General features: G+C 52.5%; 1 protein-coding gene across 2 annotated transcripts in view; it reads right to left on the reverse strand.

The window, feature by feature from the left end:
* ABCA3 (ATP binding cassette subfamily A member 3) overlaps positions 1-22,321 on the reverse strand; it is a 66,686-nt gene that overhangs the window by 18,649 nt on the left and 25,716 nt on the right. For both annotated transcript variants that reach the window (XM_031007384.3, XM_055364992.2), the window contains exons 11-18: positions 13,856-14,029; positions 9,385-9,566; positions 5,891-6,034; positions 5,289-5,418; positions 3,486-3,640; positions 3,111-3,266; positions 2,674-2,884; positions 935-1,085 (exon numbers count right to left, since the gene is read on the reverse strand). In XM_031007384.3, the coding sequence (XP_030863244.3) occupies positions 935-1,085; positions 2,674-2,884; positions 3,111-3,266; positions 3,486-3,640; positions 5,289-5,418; positions 5,891-6,034; positions 9,385-9,566; positions 13,856-14,029 (1,303 nt within the window). The remainder of the gene's footprint in view (positions 1-934; positions 1,086-2,673; positions 2,885-3,110; positions 3,267-3,485; positions 3,641-5,288; positions 5,419-5,890; positions 6,035-9,384; positions 9,567-13,855; positions 14,030-22,321) is intronic.

Genomic DNA, 22,321 nt, shown 5'->3' on the forward strand with positions numbered 1-22,321 from the left:
TCCAGCCTGGGTGACAGAGCAAGACCTTGTCTTTAAAATAAACAAATGTGGCCAGGCATGGTGGCTCATGCCTGAGATCTCAGCACTTTGAGAGGCCGAGGTGGGTGGATCACCTGAGGTCAGGAGTTTGAGACCAGCCTGGCCAACGTGGTAAAACCCTGTCTCTACTAAAAATACAAAAATTAGCCGGGTGTGATGGTGCACGCCTGTAATCCCAGCTACTTGGGAGGCTGAGGCAGGAGAATCGCTTGAACCTGGGAGGCAGAGGTTGCAGTGAGCCGAGATTGTGCCACTGCACTTTGGACTGGGCAGCAGAGTGAGGCTCCATCTCAAAACAAATAATAAATAAATAACAAATAAAATAAATAAATGTAAAATGGAAAAAAATCTGACAAAATCAAACAACAAATTGGAGAAAAGTGCAATAAACTGATATTATCCAGATAATATCCAGACTGATAGTGTCACAGAAAACTGGCTTCCCTCCCCTTGCTGGTTCTGCCGTGTGTATGAGACAGTGATGAGCAGGTACTAACATCTCCAGCTCTGACACCGAGACCAAATTCACCAGCTGTGTACAAATACAGACTCAGTTTCACGAATAGTTCTGAGTGCAGCCGCAGCATGTGTTGAGCCTGGTGTCAGAAGGAGGAGTGCGAGCCCTGCGTCAGCACTGAGCGCCCTTTTGGTGAGTCAGTTACGTGCTTCTCCTTTTCAGGTCCTAATTATGTTTCTCCTTGCTAGGAGGCCTGGCACCTAGGACCCAGCCAAGCAGATTCATCTGGGCTGATGGTGCCCAGGCTGAGGGTCTAAGAGTGCCGACTGGCCAGGCCAGAGAGGGGCAGAGCAGGTGCCTCTGAGCACCAAGCCCTCATGGCCCATGGGGATCCCATCTTGGATGTATACCTGTGCGTGCCCTCCCTGGGAGGCGTACCTGTGCGTGCTCTCTCTGGGAAGGATGAAAGACAGCTCGGCCCCAGCGCTGCTCTCCAGCGTGGCGTTGGGCACGTGGTGGTGGACCAGCTGGGAGATGTCTTCCGGGTTGCAGTGCGGCTCCTTCACCAGCGTCATGTGATAGCCGGCACCTGGAATACAGGGCCACGTGTGAGATCTTTGGCTGTTCCCCAGGTCTCTTCATGCCCACCCCGGGGTCTCTAGGGCTCACACCAGGCAAGCTGGTGGGAAGGAGGCCAGAGAACCGGACGTGGGCAGCTGAAGCAGAATGAATGTGTCTTGGAGCTCCCTGTGCTGTCCCGAGGGTCTCGCCTCCCGCTCCTGCTGGGAACAGCTGCTGGGGATCTAGGGTGCTGAGCACTGTCAGGGGCACCTGCTGGAAGGTGGGGTCTCCCCCCAGCTATACAAGCACCAGGGAAGGATATCAGCAGCAGCGACGGACCACGTGTGAGGGCTTCTGTCTTGTGGGGTTAACACTGATGGTTATGGTGTGGTTCTAGGAAGGGACTGTCAGCAGGAGCAGGAGCAAGAGCTACCGCCTGCAAGACCGCACTGCACGGCACTATCAGAGATGCATCTCACCTCTTTCCCAACATCACCGTGCAGGAGATGGAATTCCATGTCCTTTTTTTTTTTTTGAGACAAGTCTCACTCTGTCACCCAGGCTGGAGTGCAGCTGCACAATCTTGGCTCACTGTAACTTCTCCCTCCTTGGTTCAAGTAGTTATTCTCCTGCCTCAGCCTCCCCAAGTAGCTGGGATTACAGGCATGCACCACCATACCTGGCTAAGTTTTTGTATTTTAGTAGAGACAGAGTTTTACCATGTTGGCCAGGCTGGTCTTGAACTCCTGACCTCAAGTGATCTGCCTGCCTTGGCCTCCCAAAGTGCTGGGATTACAGGCGGTGAGCCACCACGCCTGGCCCCATGTCCTCTTTAGAGACAAGGATGCCAGGCCCAGGAAGAACAATGGCTCTGCCAACTGGGCAGTGGGGCAGGAAGTGGCTAGTGAAACTCTCAGAGGCCGTGGTGGATGGTTCCTCATCTCCTAAGGCCTGCTGTCCTCCCTCTTGGTAACAAAACCCTGGTATCTTGGCTGAGCATGTGGCTGCCCAGGACAAAGGCCATCCCCTCCAGCCTGCCGCTGACCACACTGAGTTGCCACTCAGTCACTAGGGGGCAGAAGTGGGACGTGAACTTGGGGGGTGTCCTGAGGGGAGGAGGGCTCCTATGTCTTTGCTCCACCCCCTGTTGGAATGTGGGGGACGCTGGCACACCCAGATCGTGCTGAACCAGGAGGTGACCTTGAAAGGGAAGCCGTAGTTGCACAGTACAGTCAGAGGTCTGGGCCCAGATCCTGTCAGCCCCTGCTGGCCCTGGCCATGCTGTGAGCTGCTCTCACGTGGGAGCTGCCATGTTGGTGCGTGTGTTGGCCTCTCCAACGGCAGTGCTGCTCCTAGCGGCACTGGGCTTGGCCTCTGTTCTTCTGGTCAAGGCTGAACCACATCCTAACCAAATTGAGACTTTCAGCTCCATTTCCTGTCTCTTCCCTCTCACAAGCCCCCCTGCCTGGTTGGGCTCTCCACCCAGAGGCAACAGACAGGAAGTCTAGAAAAGGCCACCCCTGCCTGATCTGAGGGCCCTTCATGAAAGTAGCAGCCATTCCCTCAGCACGGCAGCCAGGACACCGACCCTGTCGCGGGCTGGCCCCACTGCTCACCGTATTTCTGCTTGAGGAACAGCGAGGACCCGCAGCACTGCAGCTCCCCCTTGGCCATGATGGCGATGCGGTCTCCCAGCAGGTCAGCCTCGTCCATGAAGTGGGTGGTCAGCACGATGGTGCGGTCACTTTTCTGCCGCTGAAGAAGATCCCAGATGGCCCTCCTGGAGATGGCGTCCATGCCCGAGGTGGGCTCGTCCAGTATCAGCACCTGGAGGGAGAGACACAGTCTCGTGACGCTGGTAGAGCCACACCCCGGGCCCAGGCTGGCCTTGCGGTAGGCCCCATCGAGGGGTTCGCGGAGCCGGCTTGAGTCCTCCAAGGACGGTGATGGCCTTGTCTGGGGTGTCAAGGGCCAAGGTGCCCGGGCCATGGCGGAAGGGCCAGCCCAGGTCGAGCAGGAGGGGAACCCACTGCCTCCAGTCCCACCGCCGCACCTTGGAGCCTGCGATGAGGGCGATGCCGATGGAGAGCTTGCGCCTCATGCCCCCGCTCAGGAAGCGGCTCCGTGAGTTCCACTTGTCCTCCAGGCCGATGATGTGCAGCATCTGCTTGACTTCTTCAGGGCACTTCTGACGTGACAGGCCCTTCAGCTGCAACGACAGGGGAAGCAGGGAGATGCAGGGCTCCTGGTGGGAGGCTGACCCTGGCCAGCGAGGTTCTGGTGAGAGGAACCTCTCCTTGACGTAGCTGGACTCCCTGGCTCCTGCCCTCCTGGCTCCCTTCCTCCAGTTTAGCTCCTCGGAAGACTGCCCCGGAAACTCGAGCACATCAGTGGAAACACCCCTGCACACCCCTGGTCCCCAACTCACCTGGGCGTAGAAATAAAGGTGCTCTGCGACTGTCAAGTTGTCAAACAGGATGTCGTGCTGCGGGCACAGGCCCAGGCTCTTCCGGATCTGAACCATGTCCTGGGAAATTTCATACCCGCTGATGTATGCCCGTCCACTGGTGGGGGGAAAGAGACCTGGGGCCCAGCAGGAGACCCCACATTCAGCATGAAGATCCTGCTCGTCAGCACCCGGGGTAATGACCCCCCACCCCCTGTCTGTCTCCCCTAATTTCCTCTGAGGACCCTGCCCGTGAGAGGGCCCGGAACTCCGCTCCCACTGGGGTGGGCTTTGGCTGGGCCAGTGGGAAAAAGAAGCGGCATGGAAACAGCCCTGCCACTGGGACGCACAGCTGGTCAGGGAGGAGAAACCCACGGCACACACACACAGAGTCACCACAATCAGCCCCCGCCCCGGGTCCCAGCCTGTGCCACTGCCAGACACTTTGGTGCTTGGGGAAGACAGAGTGAAATGCCAGCGGCGGGTGTGGTGCACAGGGGAGAGCTCTCAGAGAGGGGTTTGGTGACAGAATTAGCATGGGGTTGAGCTGCTCCTGCGTGGCCTCTGTTTTTACTGACCCCATCAAGCTTGGGTATTCACGGACAGAGGCGCCGAGGAGGGCAGGGGTCCCTGGGGGTCTCCCTGCATTCACGGACAGAGGCGGTGAGGAGGGCAGGGGTCCCTGGTGGTCCCCCTGCATTCACGGACAGAGGCGGTGAGGAGGGCAGGGGTCCCTGGGGGTCCCCCTGCATTCACGGACAGAGGCGTTGAGGAGGGCAGGGGTCCCTGGGGGTCCCCCGGCATGTCCCGGACGGAGGCAGTGAGGAGGGCAGGGGTCCCTGGGGGTCCCCCTGCATTCACGGACAGAGGCGGTGAGGAGGGCAGGGGTCCCTGGGGGTCCCCCTGCATTCACGGACAGAGGCGGTGAGGAGGGCAGGGCTCCCTGGGGGTCCCCCGGCATGTCCCGGACGGAGGCGGTGAGGAGGGCAGGGGTCCCTGGGGGTCCCCCGGCATGTCCCGGACAGAGGCGGTGAGGAGGGCAGGGGTCCCTGGTGGTCCCCCTGCATTCACGGACAGAGGCGGTGAGGAGGGCAGGGGTCCCTGGGGGTCCCCCTGCATTCACGGACAGAGGCGTTGAGGAGGGCAGGGGTCCCTGGGGGTCCCCCGGCATGTCCCGGACGGAGGCAGTGAGGAGGGCAGGGGTCCCTGGGGGTCCCCCTGCATTCACGGACAGAGGCGGTGAGGAAGGCAGGGGTCCCTGGGGGTCCCCCTGCATTCACGGACAGAGGCGGTGAGGAGGGCAGGGCTCCCTGGGGGTCCCCCGGCATGTCCCAGACAGAGGCGGTGAGGAGGGCAGGGGTCCCTGGGGGTCCCCCGGCATGTCCCGGACAGAGGTGGTGAGGAGGGCAGGGGTCCCTGGGGGTCCCCCGGCATGTCCCGGATGGAGGCGGTGAGGAGGGGAGGGGTCCCTGGGGGTCCCCCGGCATGTCCCGGACGGAGGCGGTGAGGAGGGCAGGGGTCCCTGGGGGTCCCCCGGCATGTCCGGGACAGAGGCGGTGAGGAGGGCAGGGGTCCCTGGGGGTTCCCCGGCATGTCCCGGACAGAGGCGGTGAGGAGGGCAGTCCCTGCTTGTGCCCCTGGGCCTGCAGGGCTGAGGTGCATCTCCTGCCGCTGTGGTTGGGGAAGGCCCAAAAGCCCCACTGAGGGAGTGAGGCGGGGCTGGCGCTGAGATGGTGTTAAAGGGGGGCCTGCCGGTGGCAGGGGCGTGAGGCGCCCGGCCCTCACCTGTGAGCATGGAGAGGGTGGTGGTCTTCCCGGCACCGTTGTGGCCCAGCAGGACGGTGATCTGTCCCTCGTACAGGTTGAGGTTCAGGTCTCTGACGGCCGCCCTGTCCTTATTCCCCACCCTGAACACCTGCAGGAAAGGCAGAGGCTGCCCTGGGCTACCCACAGCCCCGAGGCCCACAGCCAAGGCCTCCCCTGCTCCCCTGCCCGACCGTCTCAGAAGGAACCAAGCCTAGCGTCACCATCAGTGTGCAGAGGGGAGGGACGTTTCGGGCAGATGCTGCTCCTGGCTGCTCCCCTCCGGTCTCCCCCAGCCCCAACACGTCCCAGACACCCTCAGTGTCTCTGCAACCCTGGGAGGCCCATGAGGCCGAGGCACTGCTGGACGGCTGAGTTTGGCATTTCCTGAGAAGCTGGAGATGTGGTCTGTGCCCTGGGGAACCGATTAGAGGGCAGCGGAGGGTTCCTGCCCTCCTTCAGGGCAGGAGGGAGCAAGGCTCAGAGGGAGCGCCTGACGGGCTATGAGGTCTCACCACCATGCTGGTAAGTCTTCCCATGGTCCTGGCAGCCCCGGCCCTCCCTGTCCCCACAGGAGGCGGCACCTTGGACAGGTGCTTGATCTTGATCCCCGCCACCAGGTCCTCTGGCTCGGCTTCAAAGTACTCGTTTCTGAGTGCTTTCTCGGGGTCACTGTCTTCTTCCTCCTTCCCTGCAACCGCCCTTGGCTTCCCACACCAATAGGAGGGCTGGGAGGGAAGCAGACAGCTGTCAGTTTGTTGTGTTTGTGACGAGCAAAGCAACGACCGGCAGACACACTAGACGCACACAGCCACGCAGCCTCTGTCCCAGGCCTTCGAGGCACTGCTGTGGAGAAGGCGCTGCTCAGGGACAGCCCCAGAGAGCCCCGACTTGTTTCATCCCTGTGAAGGCTCTAAGCCTCAGTTTCCTAACCTGGTAAGTGGGTGTAACGGTTACATACAGGCTTGTGAAGATGAACTCAGATCCGATACAGGGCAAAGGGAGTGTGTCAGCTATGAAATTTCATACAGACAGAAGTTATCTAATGCTCCAGTCCAGAGGGATGTTGGAGCCAAAATGGAAAGGAAGCTGTGTCCCCATGCCACCTGGCTGTTTCTTTGCTCAAGCCCCACATGAGCTCATGACTGTAAGCAAGAGAAGCCGAAGGCACCATGCCTCCCTCTACTATGAGGAAGCCTCTTCCCATCTTCCCTGTGGCCATCACAGAAATAGCTCAGCGCATGGGGTAAGAACACAGCCACGCACCTCACACAGTGCCCTCGAGGACAGCCTGGTGCCTACATGGAGGCAGTCGACACAGTGGTGCGGGCAGAGCACCAGGGAAGGTGGAAGCAGTGCCTTGGCAGGATCAGCGCCAGGGCAGCTGCGGGGTGGGGACTCGTTCACCCGCAGCTCCACGCCCAGTGCACTTCCAGCACCTGGAACGGCGTCTGGCACACATTGCACTCCACTGGTTCTCAGGGACACAGCTCTCATATGTAAAGTTATTTTAAAATCAGAATGCATCTTGGCTGGGTGCGGTGGCTCATGCCTGTAATCCCAGCACTTTGGGAGGCCGAGGCGGGCGAGTCACGAGGTCAGGAGATCGAGACCATCCTGGCTAACATGGTGAAACACCGTCTCTACTAAAAATACAAAAAAATTAGCCGGGCGTGGTGGCGGGCGCCTGTAGTCCCAGCTACTCGGGAGGCTGAGGCAAGAGAATGGCGTGAACCCAGGAGGTGGAGCTTGCAGTGAGCCGAGATTGCGACACTGCACTCCAGCCTGGGCGACAGAGCGAGACTCCGTCTCAAAAAAAAAAAAAAAAAAATCAGAATGCATCTTAAACTATAAAATGCCGTAGTGTAACTGTGGCATTTTTCTTTCTTAGTGATAGACAAAGTAACCATTACCCCTAACGATCAGTGTCATCTTACAGTTGATGAATTACAATAATGGACACTTGATAAATACTTGTGGAATCAAAGAATGAAAACAGAAATGGCCTTGGCTGCAGGTGGTGGCTCTCATCTGTAATCCCAGCACTTTGGGAGGCTGAGGCGGGTGGATTACCTGAGGTCAGGAGTTCAAGACCAGCCTGGCCAACATGGTGAAACCCCGTCTCTAATAAAAATACAAAAAAAATTAGCTGCGTGTGGTGGTGCACGCCTGTAATCCCAGCTACTCAGGAGGCTGAGGCAGGAGAATCCCTTGAACCTGGGAGGTGAAGGGTGCAGTGAGCTGAGATCACGCCACTGGACTCCAGCCTGGGCAACAGAGCTAGACTCGGAATCAAAGAAAAAAAAAAAAAAAGAAATGACCTTAACTAGCCATCGCTAGGGAATCAGTTAAGTATATGTTGATGGGCCCACAGAATGGAACACTGTGTGTCTCTATAAATGAAGATGGTTTGTTGGGAGCAAGCCCCACAAAGTCTGGCCATAAACTGGCCCCGAAACTGGCCATAAATAAAATCTCTGCAGCAATGTAACATGTCCATAATGGCCATAACACCCAAGCTGGAAGATGGTGGGCAAGGAACACCTGGCCCGCCCAGGGCAGAAAACCGCTTAAAGGCATTCTTAAGCCGCAAACAAAAGCCTGAGAGATCTGTGTCTTAAGGGCGTGTTCCTGCTGCAAGTAATTCGGCCCATCCATTCATTTCCCTTAAGGGATACTTTTAGTTAATGGAATATCTATAGAAACAATGCTAATGACTGGTTTGCTGTTAATAAATATGTGGGTAAATCTCTGTTCGGGGCTCTCAGCTCTGAAGGCTGTGAGACCCCTGATTTCCCACTTCGCACTTCTATATTTCTGCGTGTGTGTCTTTAATTCCTCTAGTGCCGCTGGGTTAAGGTCTCCCCGACCGAGCTGGTCTCGGCAGTGATTCTTAAAAAGGTAATACTTAGATAGAAATATATTTATAAATATAACAACATTCATCAATATGTTTAGATAATAGTTTAAAACTATATTTATAAATAGACAAACATATATATGTATTTAAGATATCTGAGTTGTACTATTAGGTTAAGAAAAGCAACTTGTAAGCATTTTTTACAATATGATTTTTTTTTTTTTTTTGAGACAGGGTCTCATTTTTTCACCAAAGTTGGAGTGTGCTGGTGTGAACAGGGCTCACTGCAGCCTCCTGGGCTCAAGTGATTCTTCTGCCTCAGCCTCTCAAGTAGCTGGGACCACAGGCATGTGCTGCCTGGCTAATTTTTTTAATTTTTTATTTATTTTGTAGAGATGGGGTTGCACTATGTTGCCCAGGCTGGTCTCTAACTCCTGGCCTCAAGTCATCCTTCCACCTCAGCCTCCCAAAGTGCTGGGATTACAGGGATGAGCGACTATGTCCACCCCGATCCCATTTTTTTTTTTTTGAGATGGAGTCTCGCTCTGTCGCCCAGGTTGGAGTGCAATGGTGCAGTCTCAACTCACTGCAACCTCCGCCTTCCAGGTTCAAGCAGTTCTCCCTGCCTCAGCCTCCCGAGTAGCTGGGATTAGAGGCGCCTGCCACCACACCCAGCTAATTTTTTTTTTGTATTTCTTTAGTAGAAACAGGGTTTCACCATACTGGCCAGGCTGGTCTCAAACTTCTGACCTCAGGTGATCCACCCGTCTTGGCCTCCCAAAGTGCTGGGATTACAGGCGTGAGTCACCGCGCCTGGCCGAATGTGAACATTTTTATAAGAAGCTAGATTTTGTAGGTAGAAAACCCAATAAGATACTTTTCACAAGAAAGGAGGCAGGATTGAGGAGGCAGGTGGGCAGCAGAGGCTGTGTGCGTGGGTCTTGCAGAGAGGGGCCAGAGCAGCCCGTTCTCTGCACCCCTCTGTCTCAGGCTCTGGAGCGGAAGGATTTCTCTTGGGTATGGAGGGTCTTTCTCTCTCTGAACCAGTCCCAAGGGCCCTCGGGGGACACGCCACTCCCTGTGCACAGGGCAGGGTTCTGTGTGCCAGCCCCATGCAGGTGCTGCATGCTGGGGACTCGGAGGGGTCCCTGAGCAGGTACTGGGGACACCTCTGCACTCACAGAGGCGGCGGCTCAAGAATAGGGCATCAGAACTCACCATGATGAAGAAGTACCAGGGCTGAGGCACGCCGAACTGCCCTGGGAAGACGGCCTCCATGTACCAGGTCACCAGGCCATAGAGCACAGAGTCCAGCAGCAGCATCCCCAGCACCTGCCCGAAGCAGAAGTCGTCGTCCACGTTGACGGGACTCAGGAGGTCTCGCCACTGGATGCCCATGCCTGGAAGACACATCAGGAAAGTGGCCCGAAAGCCGGCAGGCTGGGGGGCCCAGGGACCCGAAGCCCCTGATGGCACACGTGTGCACATTTGACCTTGCATGGCCACTGCTTGGTTGGCATGCCTTTTCCCTTCCCGGTTTTATAACAAGTTGGACAGCTTTCTTCAAGTCTGGAAGATAAACGCAGGTTACAAAATCATTAAGTCACAGACCAGAAACAGCTCATTCACTGACTAGACAGGCTTGCATTTAATCTGTGACATAAATGCACATATGTACACACTTACATATGCACCCACATCTATGATTTCGGTAAGGCCAATGTGGGTCAATGTGCATTTAGCATAAGTCTTTTTTTTTTTTTTTTGAGATGGAGTCTTGCTCTGTCGCCCAGGCTGGAGTGCAGTGCTGCGATCTCGGCTCACTGCAACCTCTGCCTCCCAGGTTCAAGCGATTCTCCTGTCTCAGCCTTCCAAGTAGTTGGGATTACAGGCGCATGCCGCCATGCCTGGCTAATTTTTTTTTTTTTTTTGAGATGGAGTCTTGATCTGTTGCTCAGGCTGGAGTGCAGTGGCGCGATCTCGGCTCACTGCAAGCTCCACCTCCCGGGTTCACGCCATTCTCCTGCCTCAGCCTCCCGAGTAGCTGGGACTACAGGCGCCCGCCACCGTGCCTGGCTAATTTTTTGTATTTTTAGTAGAGACGGGGTTTCACTGTGTTAGCCAGGGTGGTCTCGATCTCCTGACCTCATGATTCGCCTGCCTCGGCCTCCCAAAGTGCTGGGATTACAGGCGTGAGCCACTGCACCCGGCCCTAATTTTTTGTATTTTAGTAGAGATGGGGTTTCACCGTGTTGCCCAGGCTGGTCTCGAACTCCTGAGCTCGGGCAACCTACCCGCCTTGGCCTCCCAAAGTGCTAGGATTACAGGTGTGAGCCACTGCACCCGGCCAGTATAAGTCTTTATTTATTTATTATTTTTTATTTTTTTGAGATAGAGTCTTGCTCTGTCACCCAGGGTGGAGTGCAGTGGTGCAACCTTGGCCCACTGCAACCTCTGCCTCTGGGGTTTGAATGATTCTTCTGCCTCAGCCTTCGGAGTAGCTGGGATTACGGGAGCATGTCACCACACCTGGCTAATTTTTGTATTTTTTTTAGACGGAGTCTCACTCTGTTGCCAGGCTGGAGTGCAGCGGCACAATCTTGGCTCACTGCAGCCTCCACCTCCCAGGTTCAAGCGGTTCTCCTGCCTCAGCCTCTCGAGTAGCTGGGACTACAGGTGTGCGCCACCATGCCCAGCTGATTTTTGTATTTTTAGTAGAGACGGAGTTTCACCATGTTGGCCAGGATGGTCTCGATCTCTTGACCCCATGATCCGCCTACCTCAGCCTCCCAAAGTGCTGAGATTACAGGGGTGAGCCACTGCGCCCCGCCAATTTTTGTATTTTTAGTAGAGACAGGGTTTCACCATGTTGGCCAGGTGGGTCTTGAACTCCTGACCTCGAGTAATCCACCCGTCCTGGCCTCCCAAAGTGCTGGGATTACAGGTGTGAGCCACCCCATCCAGCCTAGTATAACTATTTTTTTACATTTTAATTTTGTAGTGATGAGGGTCTTGCTATGTTGCCCAGGCTGGTCTCAAACTCCAGCCTCAAGCCTTCCTCCTGCCTCGGCCATAAGTCTTTTTTAATCACAGAAATATTTCAATCACGTGTAAAGCTCTCTTTAATGGAGCTCATGTTTCTCATAATCTCTCTGGTTTGCCAACATGGCAGTCCTGACAGTGCTGGGGATCTGTGTGTCCAAACACCCTCTGTTTGGCTGAGGACCCTGATGGAAATAATGCTCTCCAGCCTTGGTGAATCTGCACTTTCAAACAACCAGAGATTTGTCTGTTTTAATAACATTCACTCTAGCTGGGCGTGGTGGCTCACATCTGTAATCCCAGCACTTTGGGAGGCTGACACAGGAGGATTGCTTGAGGCCAGGAGTTTGAGACCAGCCTAGGCAACATAGACAAATTAGCCGGGTGTGGTGGCACGTGCCTGTAGTCCAGCTACTTAGGAGGCTGAGGTGGGAGGATCACTTGAGCCTGGGAGGTCGAGGCTACAGTGAGCTATTATCATGCTACTGCACTCCAGCCTGGGCAATGGAGTAAGACCCTATGTCCAAAAAAAAATTGTTAAAAAGAAAGCAAAAGAACAAAGTTTACATTTTATCAACACACGAGTAAACATGGAAACACAGATATGTAAAAGCTAAAGTGTCAGAAGACACTGCGGACTGCAGAGAACCGTTCTAATGAAAGACAAAGCAACGCTGGACACTCCCACCTCCTTCCACAGACCCAGACCTTTGCAAGCTGCAGCTAGGAACTGCATGGTGCCATGGCTTGACTGGGCCCCCCAAATTCATGTGTTGGAGACTTGACCCTCAATGCAGCAATGTCGGGAGGAGGCCTAACTGGAGGGGCTCAGACCAGGTTTGGTGCCCACAGCAGGCTTTGCAGAATGAGAGCCCATAGGCCAAAGGCCGACCAAGGAAGTGTTTTACTCAATTTAATTTCATAAAAATTAAGAAAAAAAGTGGGCCGGGCGCGGTGGCTCACGCCTGTAATCCCAGCACTTTGGGAGGCCGAGGCGGGCGGATCACAAGGTCAGGAGATCGAGACCATCCTGGCTAACACAGTGAAACCCCGTCTCCACTAAAAATACAAAAAATTAGCTGGGCACGGTGGCGGGCGCCTGTAGTCCCAGCTACTTGGGATGCTGAGGCAGGAAAATGGCATGAACCCGGGAGGCGGAGCTTGCAGTGAGCCGAGATTGCGCCACTGCCCTCCAGCCTGGGCGACAGAGTGAGAGACTCCGTCTCAAAAAAAAAAAAAAAAAAAAAAAGAAAAGAAAAAAGTGAGTCGTGATGGCATTGCACTCCAGGCTGGGTGACACAGCGAGACCCTGTCTCAAAAAACAAAAAAGAAAAAAAAAAATGCTGTCGTTTATCATTTGTTTCTCTCTTAGGCGTCTCTGCTGCCATCACCAATCAATACAGGAGGCACTGGGAAGATGCTAATTCTACCCTTTACCAAGAGCAGTGGTTGATGAAAAGTCCTCGAAACCCAGCCAGCCTCAGTGGCTCACTCCTGTAATCCTAGCACTTTCGGAGGCCGAGGGCAGATCACTTTAGGTCAGGAGTTCAAGACCAGCCTGGCCAACATGGCAAAACCCCCTCTCTACTAAAAATACAAAAAAATTAGACGGGCATGGTGGTGCATGCCTGTGATCCCAGGTACTCGGGAGGCTGAGGTGGGAGGATCACTTGAGCCCAGAGGCAGAGGTTGAGATGAGCCAAGATCGCACCACTGCACTCAAACCTGGGAAACAGAACGAGACTCGGTCTCAAAAAAAAAAAAAAAAAAGTCCTCAAAACCCTAGACTTTGAGATCTCTGATGTAATAATTTTATTTTATTTTTTTGAGACGGAGTCTTGTCGCCCAGGCTGGAGTGCAGTGGCGCGATCTCGGCTCACTGCGAGCTCCGCCTCCTGGGTTCACGCCATTCTCCTGCCTCAGCCTCTCGAGTAGCTGGGACTACAGGCACCTGCCACCACGCCCGGCTAATTTTTTGTGTTTTTAGTAGAGACAGGGTTTCACCTTGTTAGCCAGGATGGTCTCGATCTCCTGACCTCGTGATCCACCGGCCTCAGCCTCCCAAAGTGCTGGGATTATAGGCGTGAGCCACCACGCCCAGCCTCTCTGATGTAATAATTTTGAATGTCTCAGGAAGCTGGAAGAGGCCAGATGTGGTGGCTCACGCCTGTAATCCTGGCTATTCAGGAGGCTGACGCAGGAGGATTGCTTGAGGTCAAAAGTTTGAGACCAGGCTGGGCAACACAGTGAGACCCCATCTCTATAAAATATTTAAAATAAAAAAAATGAAAACTGAAAGAGGCTCAGGTCACCGACTTAGATCCCACCATCAGTCAGATGCGTATGTGGTGCCAACGCTGCTGGATGCTCCAACCCTCTTGTCCTCCGAGCTTTGGGCTTCTTCGGCCCACTGCCCTGTGGCTCCCATCACCTCCTGCTGTGCCGTGGAGCTGAGCTTCCCTCGCCCGGGGCTGTGCCCAGCTATCCAGCCCACACTCAGCACTGTATGCGGATGCTGCTGGCTTCAGTGGTCCCAACTGCCTGCCAACCGTCCCAGGTGGAGCCTTGCTGCTGGCGGCTCTTGTGGTTGGGTGCTCTCGAAGGTTACTGATTCGGAAAGAACAGGCTGGACAAGGCAAACACTCACCTTTCGCCTCAAATTTCCCAATGAGCTGGGCTCCCATTGCCATGGCGACGTTAGACAGGAGGCAGGAGCAGAGCTTCTGGCTCAGAGTCATCCAGTTGTACCGAGGGGCCACGAAGAAGTAGGGGATGTAGGTGAAGAAGTAGAGGAAGCCTCCGAAGGCTGCTGCCATGTTGGCTGCAGGTGTTGGAAGACCCGGGGGGCGTGAGCGTCAGTGCCCTCAAAAGGGGCTTGGGCTCCCCGAGGTACAGGGAACCCCCTACTCCTGGGGCCGAGCCACCCACCCTGCTCCTGGCACTTGCCATCTACACGAGACAGAAGCTTCCGCAGGGGGGGACACCAGGTGTGGCCGGCAGCCTCTTCTCCAAGTGGTGCCCCCATCCCAGGGACCCCCACACCAACACCTCCAGCCCCTCCTCCACCTCCCATCCAGCTGCCTCCCTGACACTGCACACCTCACGTGGCTGATCCCAAACCCCTGATTCCCGCCTAAGCCCCACTTCTTTTGTTTTTGAGAAGGAGTCTCGCTCTGTCGCCCAGGCTGGAGTGCAGTGGCACGATCTCGGCTCACTGCAAGCTCCGCCTCCCGGGTTCACGCCATTCTCCTACCTCAGCCTCCCGAGTAGCTGGGACTACAGGTGCCCGCCACCATGCCCGGCTAATTTTTTGTATTTTTAGTAGAGACGGGGTTTCACTGTGTTAGCCAGGATGGTCTCGATCTCCTGACCTCGTGATCCACCGGCTTTGGCCTTCCAAAGTGCTGGGATTACAGGTGTGAGCCACCGTGCCCAGCCTGCCTAAGCCCCACTTCTGCCTCGGTTGCCTGATCTCTCTCATTCGTTCATTCATTCATTCGTCAGATACGCACTGAGCACCTACTCTGTTCTAGGCACCAGGGAGGCAGCCCCACACAAAACAGAGAAAATCCCTCCCGTCCCACGCCTGGAATATAGCTGGGAGACAGAGAGCAAGGTGTGCTGGATGGAGACACATGCTGGATGCAGCAAGGAGGCGCAGGATGGGAGAAGAGGCTCCTGACAGCCGGGAAGGCTTCGAGGAGGTGACATGTGAGAAGGAGCCGGAAGAGGTGAGAGAGTGGATTACGGAGAGTGGAGAGATGGGCATGTTTTCTGTCCACGCCAGCAGTGCTCAAACTGTTTGGTTTTCTTTTCTTTTTTTCCTTTTGAGATCGAGTCCCCCTCTGTCACCTAGGCTGGAGTACAGTGGTGCCATCATGGCTCACTGCAGCCTCCACCTCCCGGGCCCAAGAAGTCCTCCCACCTCCGGCTAGGGAGAGCAGCTGGGACCACAGGCATGCAGTTCCATGCCTAGCTAATTTTTAAATATTTTTGTAGAGATGGGTTTCCCTATTTTGTCAGGGCTAGTCTAAAGCTCCTAGGCTCAAGGGATCCTCCCGCCTTGGCCTCCCAAAGTGTTGGGATTACAGGTCTGAGCCACCGTGCCCAGCCATCAAAATCTTTGGTCTTAAGACCATTTTCTATCCTTAAAAATTATTAACGACACCAAAGGGCTTTTAAAATGTGGGTTATATATATATATCCGTATTTATTCTCTGAGAAATTAATACTAAGAACATTTAAAAATTCTGTTAAATTTAAGAATAACAGTAATAAATCCACTACAAGTTAACATACATTTATGAAAAAAACCCCGGCTGGGTGTGGTGGCTCATGCCTGTAATTTCAGCACTTTGGGAGGCTGAGGTGGGCAGATCACAAGATCAAGAGATCAAGACCATCCTGGCCAACATGGTGAAACCCCGTCTCTACTAAAAATACAAAAATTAGCTGGGCATGGGTGGTGGCGCGTGCCTGTAGTTGCAGCTACTCAGGAGGCTGAGGCAGGAGCATTGCTTGAACCCGGGAGGCGGAGGTTGCAGTGAGCCGAGATCGGGTCACTGCACTCCATCCTAGCGACAGAGTGAGACTCTGTCTCAAAACAAACAAACAAACAAACAAACAAAACACCCACACACACACTTTCCACAATTTATTGAGAAGAGCCGCAGTGGTTTTTCCAACTGTTTTTTCTTTTTTTTTTTTTCTGAGACAGGGTCTCATTCTGTCGCCCAGGATGGAGTGCAGTGGTGTGATTTCAGCTCACTGCAACCTCTGCCTCCCGGGCTCAAGCGATTCTCCCACCTCAGCCTCCTGAGTAGCTCAGACTACAGGTATGCACCACCGGGCCAGGCTAATTTTTTTTGTATTTTTAAGTAAAGACAGGTTTTCGTCATGTTGCCCAGGCTGGGCTTGAACTCCTGGGCACAAGCAATCTGCCCACCTTGGCCTCCCAAAGTGCTGGGATTAGAGATGTGAGTCACTGTAACCGGCTGATTTTTTTTTTTCTTTATTGGTCTTTTTCCCCACCTCTGGTGCTTCAGTCAGGAACGATGTTTCACATTTTTGTAAACCTCCATAATGTCTGACTTAGCAGATTACAGCTCGGTCCTCATATCTGCCTATTTACCCTTTTCTTTCTTTTCTTTTCTTTTTTTTTTTTTTTGAGATGGAGTCTCGCTCTGTCACCAGGCTGGAGTGCAGTGGCACGACCTTGGCTCACTGAAACCTCTACCTCCTGGGTTCAAGCAATTCTCCTGCCTCAGCCTCCCGAGTCGCTGGGACTACAGGCGAGCGCCACCACACACAGCTAATTTTTGTATTTTTAGTAGAGACGGGGTTTCACTATGTTGGCCAGGGTGGTCTTGATCTCTTGACCTCGTGATCTGCCTGCCTCGGCCTCACAAAGTGCTGGAATTACAGGCGTGAGCCACCGCGCCCGGCCCTATTTACCCTTTTATGTTGTTTGGTTGATGTATATAAAGAAAATCTGCCTTCACACAGATATATAGTTGGAAAAGTAAAGGGTATTGTAATGGTTTTTACAGATATCTGTGGATATTCTTCTTTGATACTATACCATGCAAGTGCCACTGAACAAGCAGTAATTTTGGAAGGGTCAGTTGCCATGAAGTAACCAACGAACTTTTTGCGTTCTGTTACATTAACATCCATTGGTTTATCCTGCAGTTTGGATTTTTTTTTTTAATTTTTGGAGAGAGAGCCTCGCTCTGTCGCCCAGGCTGGAGTGCAGTGGCACGATCTTGGCTCAATGCAATCTCCGACTCCCAGGTTCAAGCAATTCCCTGCCTCAGCCTCCTGAGTAGATGGGATTACAGGCATCCGCCACCATGCCCGACTAATTTTTGTATTTTTAATAGAGACGGGGTTTCACTATCTTGGCCAGGCTGCTCTTGAACTCCTGACCTCGTGATCCACCCACCTCGGCCTCCCAAAGTGCTGGGATTACAGGCGTGAGCCACTGTGCCCGGCCTAATTTTTTCTATTTTTAGTAGAGACAGGGTTTCACCATGTTGTCCAGGCTGGTCTTGAACTCCTGGGCACAAGCAATCTGCCCACCTTGGCCTCCCAAAGTGCTGGGATTAGAGATGTGAGTCACTGTAACCGGCTGATTTTTTTTTTTTCTTTATTGGTCTTTTTCCCCACCTCTGGTGCTTCAGTCAGGAACGATGTTTCACATTTTTGTAAACCTCCATAACGTCTGACTTAGCAGATTACAGCTCGGTCCTCATATCTGCCTATTTACCCTTTTCTTTCTTTTCTTTTCTTTTTTTTTTTTTTTGAGATGGAGTCTCGCTCTGTCACCAGGCTGGAGTGCAGTGGCACGACCTTGGCTCACTGAAACCTCTACCTCCTGGGTTCAAGCAATTCTCCTGCCTCAGCCTCCCGAGTCGCTGGGACTACAGGCGAGCGCCACCACACACAGCTAATTTTTGTATTTTTAGTAGAGACGGGGTTTCACTATGTTGGCCAGGGTGGTCTTGATCTCTTGACCTCGTGATCTGCCTGCCTCGGCCTCACAAAGTGCTGGAATTACAGGCGTGAGCCACCGCGCCCGGCCCTATTTACCCTTTTATGTTGTTTGGTTGATGTATATAAAGAAAATCTGCCTTCACACAGATATATAGTTGGAAAAGTAAAGGGTATTGTAATGGTTTTTACAGATATCTGTGGATATTCTTCTTTGATACTATACCATGCAAGTGCCACTGAACAAGCAGTAATTTTGGAAAGGTCAGTTGCCATGAAGTAACCAACGAACTTTTTGCGTTCTGTTACATTAACATCCATTGGTTTATCCTGCAGTTTGGATTTTTTTTTTTTAATTTTTGGAGAGAGAGCCTCGCTCTGTCGCCCAGGCTGGAGTGCAGTGGCACGATCTTGGCTCAATGCAATCTCCGACTCTCAGGTTCAAGCAATTCCCTGCCTCAGCCTCCTGAGTAGATGGGATTACAGGCATCCGCCACCATGCCCGACTAATTTTTGTATTTTTAATAGAGACGGGGTTTCACTATCTTGGCCAGGCTGCTCTTGAACTCCTGACCTCGTGATCCACCCACCTCGGCCTCCCAAAGTGCTGGGATTACAGGCGTGAGCCACTGTGCCCGGCCTAATTTTTTCTATTTTTAGTAGAGACAGGGTTTCACCATGTTGTCCAGGCTGGTCTTGAACTCCTGAGTTCAGGCAATCCGCCCGCCTCAGTCTCCCAAAATGCTGGGATTACAGGCATGAACCACTGCGCCTGGCCACACTTTGGATTTTTACTCTTGTATGATTTTATAACACGACGCATTAGTTCATTTGGAAAATACTGCTTTTTGAGTTACACAAATGTTCCAAACACTGGCATATTCTATCATACAATATTTAAAAAATTACATTTGTTAATGTTATCACTGGCTCCATAAAAAGTTAAGTACTAGGAAGTCACAGATTTGAGTTTGCAAAATTCTATTTTTTGCCTGAAAGCTTGAACTGCAGTATTGACGTCAGAAACTACCAGTTGTTTTCCTTAAAAAGACAGGCTCCTACTAGAGAAAATGCCTACCAAATACCCGAGGGGGAATAACTATAGTCTAGTGGTTGCTCCTTCAAGCAAAAATGGTGCCCCATGGAAAAAGTAGCTAGTTTTGCTGACAACTCAAGCAACTGTACATGTACTTTTCCTCAAGATAATCCATGGTTCAGTACAAGTACTTTATGTGTACATCCCATTTCGTCACACAGAATACTAAATGAAGTATATTTGAGAGTCGAGATTTAATAAAGTTTTTTTTTTTACTGCTTTGTCAAGGACATTCATGAGTGAAATTGGCATTTTTTTTTCTTTTTTTTTTTTTGAGATGAAGTTTCACTCTTGTTGCCCAGGCTGGAGTGCAATGGCACAGTCTCGGCCCACTGCAACCTCCGCCTCCCGGGTTCAAGTGATTCTCCTGCCTCAGCCTCCCGAGTAGCTGGGATTACAGGTGCCCACGACCACGCCCGGCAAATTTTTTTTGTATTTTTAGTAGAGACGGGGTTTCACCATGTTGGCCAGGCTGGTCTCGAACTCCTGACCTCAGGTGATCTGCCCGCCTCGGCCTCCCAAAGTGCTAGGATTACAGGCATGAGCCACCATGCCCGGCCGAAATTGCATTTTTCTTTTTTCAGCCTGAGCAACATGGTGAAACCCTAGCTCTACAAAAACTACAAAAATTAGCTGGGCATGGTGTTGTACACCTGTGGCCCCAGCTGCTTGGGAGGGAGGCTGAAGTGGGAGGATCACTAGAGCCCTGGGAGACAGAGGTTGCAGTGAGTCGAGATCACGCCACTGCACTCCAGCCTGGGCAACAGAACAAGACGATGTCTCAAAACAAAAAATATTTAAAAAATAAGTTGGCATTGTTTGTTTGTTTGCTTGTTGTGAGTATGTGGCAGTGGAGAACACAGTGATAAGTATGGCTTGGTGTCTTGATTTATGCTTAGGATCTGGTGGTTTTGCTCATCGTTTTTGCACCGTCACTACAAATGTCAGCATGGTGGAAAAGGCAAGCAGCATCTGGGTGTCACTATAAGACCATCTGGGGCCAGGTGTGGTGGCTCACGCCTATAATCCCAGCACTTTGGGAGGCTGAGGCTGGTGGATCACCTGAGGTCAGGAGTTCAAGACCAGCCTGGCCAACAATGGTGAAACCCCGTTTCTACTAAAAATACAAAATTAGCTGGGCATGGTGGCTTGCACCTGTAGTCCCAGCTACTCAGAGGCTGAGGCAGGAGAATTGCTTGAACCCAGGCAGCAGAGTTTGCAGTGAGCCAAGATTGTGCCACTACACTCCAGCCTCGGCGACAGAGTGAGACTCTGTCACAAAAAAAAAAAAAAAAAGAAGAAAGGGGGTTGTAAAAGTATAGTTAAAAAAAAAAAAAATAAATTAAGAGGCCGGGCGTGGTGGCTCATGCCTGTAATCCCAGCACTCTGGGAGATGGAGGTGGGAGGATCACTTGAGGTCAGGAGTTTGAGACCAGCCTGGACAACATGGCAAAACCTGGTTTCTACAAAAATAGCCGGGTATGGTGGCGGGCGCCTGTAATCCCAGCTACTTGGGAGGCTGAGGCAGGAGAATCACTTGAACCCGGGAGGCGGAGGTTGCAGTGAGCCAATTGTGCCACTACACTTAGCCTGGGCAACAGAGCGAGATTCCATCTCAAAAAAAAAAAAAAGTAATTAAGAGACGAGAAAGACTGAGAGATACCCCCTCACACCCATTAGGATGGCGACTATAAAAAACAATCAATCAGAAAACAACAGGTGTTCACGAGGATGCAGGAGACTGGCAACCTGTGCGCTGCTGGTGAGAATGCGCAGCGGTGCAGACACTGCGGAAAAGACAGTCTGACAGTCTCACTCAAAAGTTAAACATGGAATTGCCATAGGATTCAGCAACTTCACTTCTAGGTGTACGCCCAAAGAATGAAAAGCAGGGACCAGCACAGCACACTCATGACAGCCACAACACAGGGGCACCCAAGAGTCTGTCGATGGATGAACAAGTAAACAAAATGTGGCCCATCTACATTATGGAATATCATCTAGCCTTGAAAAGGAGAGGAATTCAGGCTACAACACAGATGAACCTTGGGGATGCTATGCTCAGTGAAATAAGCCAGGCACAGCATATAAACACTGTACGATTCCTCTTACATGAAGTCCCCAGGGTCATCAAACTCATAGGGACAGGAAGTAGGATGCTGGTTTCCAGGGAACAGGGGTGGGGGAGTCAGTGTTTCACAGGGAGTGAGTTTCAGTCGGGAAACATGAAAACCATTCTGGAGGTGGACATGGGGGTGGGTGCACAACGATGTGAATGCTTAAAGCGGCCACAATGGTAATTTTTTTTTTTTTTTGAGACCAAGTTTCACTCTTGTTGCCCAGGCTGGAGTGCAGTGGCGTGATCAAGGCTCACGGCAACCTCTGCCTCCTGGGTTCAAGCGATTCTCCTGCCTCAGCCTCCCAAGAAGCTGGGATTACAGGCATGTGCCACCACACCTGGCTAATTTTGTATTTTTAGTAGAGACAGGGTTTCTCCATGTTAGTCAGGCTGGTTTCGAACTCCCGACCTCAGATGATCTGCCAGCCTTGGCCTCCCAAAGTGGGATTACAGGCATGAGCCATCGTGCCCGGTCTTTTTTTTTTTTTTTTTTTTGAGATGGAGTCTTGCTCTGTTGCCAGGCTGGAGTGCAGTGGCACAATCTCGGCTCACTGCAACCTCCGCTTCCTGGGTTCAAGCGATTCTCCTGCCTCAGCCTCCCGAGTAGCTGGGACTACAGGCACCCGCCACCACGCCCGGCTAATTTTTGTATTTTTTTTTTTAGTAGAGACGAGGTTTCACTGTGTTGGCCAGGATGGTCTTGATCTCCTGACCTCATGATCCGCCCGCCTCGGCCTCCCAAATTGCTGGGATTACAGGCGTCAGCCATGGTGCCCGGTCATAAATTGTTGTATGTATTTTACACACACACACACACACACACACACACACACACACACACAGCAAAGTCTGATGAGATATTACCAGAAATCTCATTGAAATTCTAACCGAAGACACATGAGCCCTCAGATCGAAATGTTCATAAAGAAAAATCACACCTAGACTTCTGGCAGACTCCCACTAACAATGAGTATCAGATGGCAGTAAGGTAACATTATAAAATTGCCAAGGAAGAATACCTATCTGTGGAGAATTTCACAGGCAGCTATAATACTATACAGGAGTGACGGCAAAATAAAGACACCTTTGGACATACAAAGTCGAAAGCACTGACCACTTACCAATGCCCACTAGAAGAACTACTCAAAGATGTGCTTCAACACAGAGAAGAGTGACTCTAAAAAGCCGGGTACACGAAAATCACATGCACATCAGATATGTTGGCAAAGCACAGGAATGTCACATAGGAAGTAACTGCTTATGATTTTTTTTCTTTTTTTGAGACAGGGTCCCTCTCGTTATCCAGGCTGGAATGCAGTGGTACAAACTCAGCTCACTGCAACATCCGCCACCTGGGCTTAAGCAATGCTCCCACCTCAGCGTCCCAAGTAGCTAGGACCACAGGG

The sequence above is a fragment of the Gorilla gorilla genome, chromosome 18 (assembly GCF_029281585.2).
Source record: "Gorilla gorilla gorilla isolate KB3781 chromosome 18, NHGRI_mGorGor1-v2.1_pri, whole genome shotgun sequence".
Classification (NCBI taxonomy): domain Eukaryota; kingdom Metazoa; phylum Chordata; class Mammalia; order Primates; family Hominidae; genus Gorilla; species Gorilla gorilla.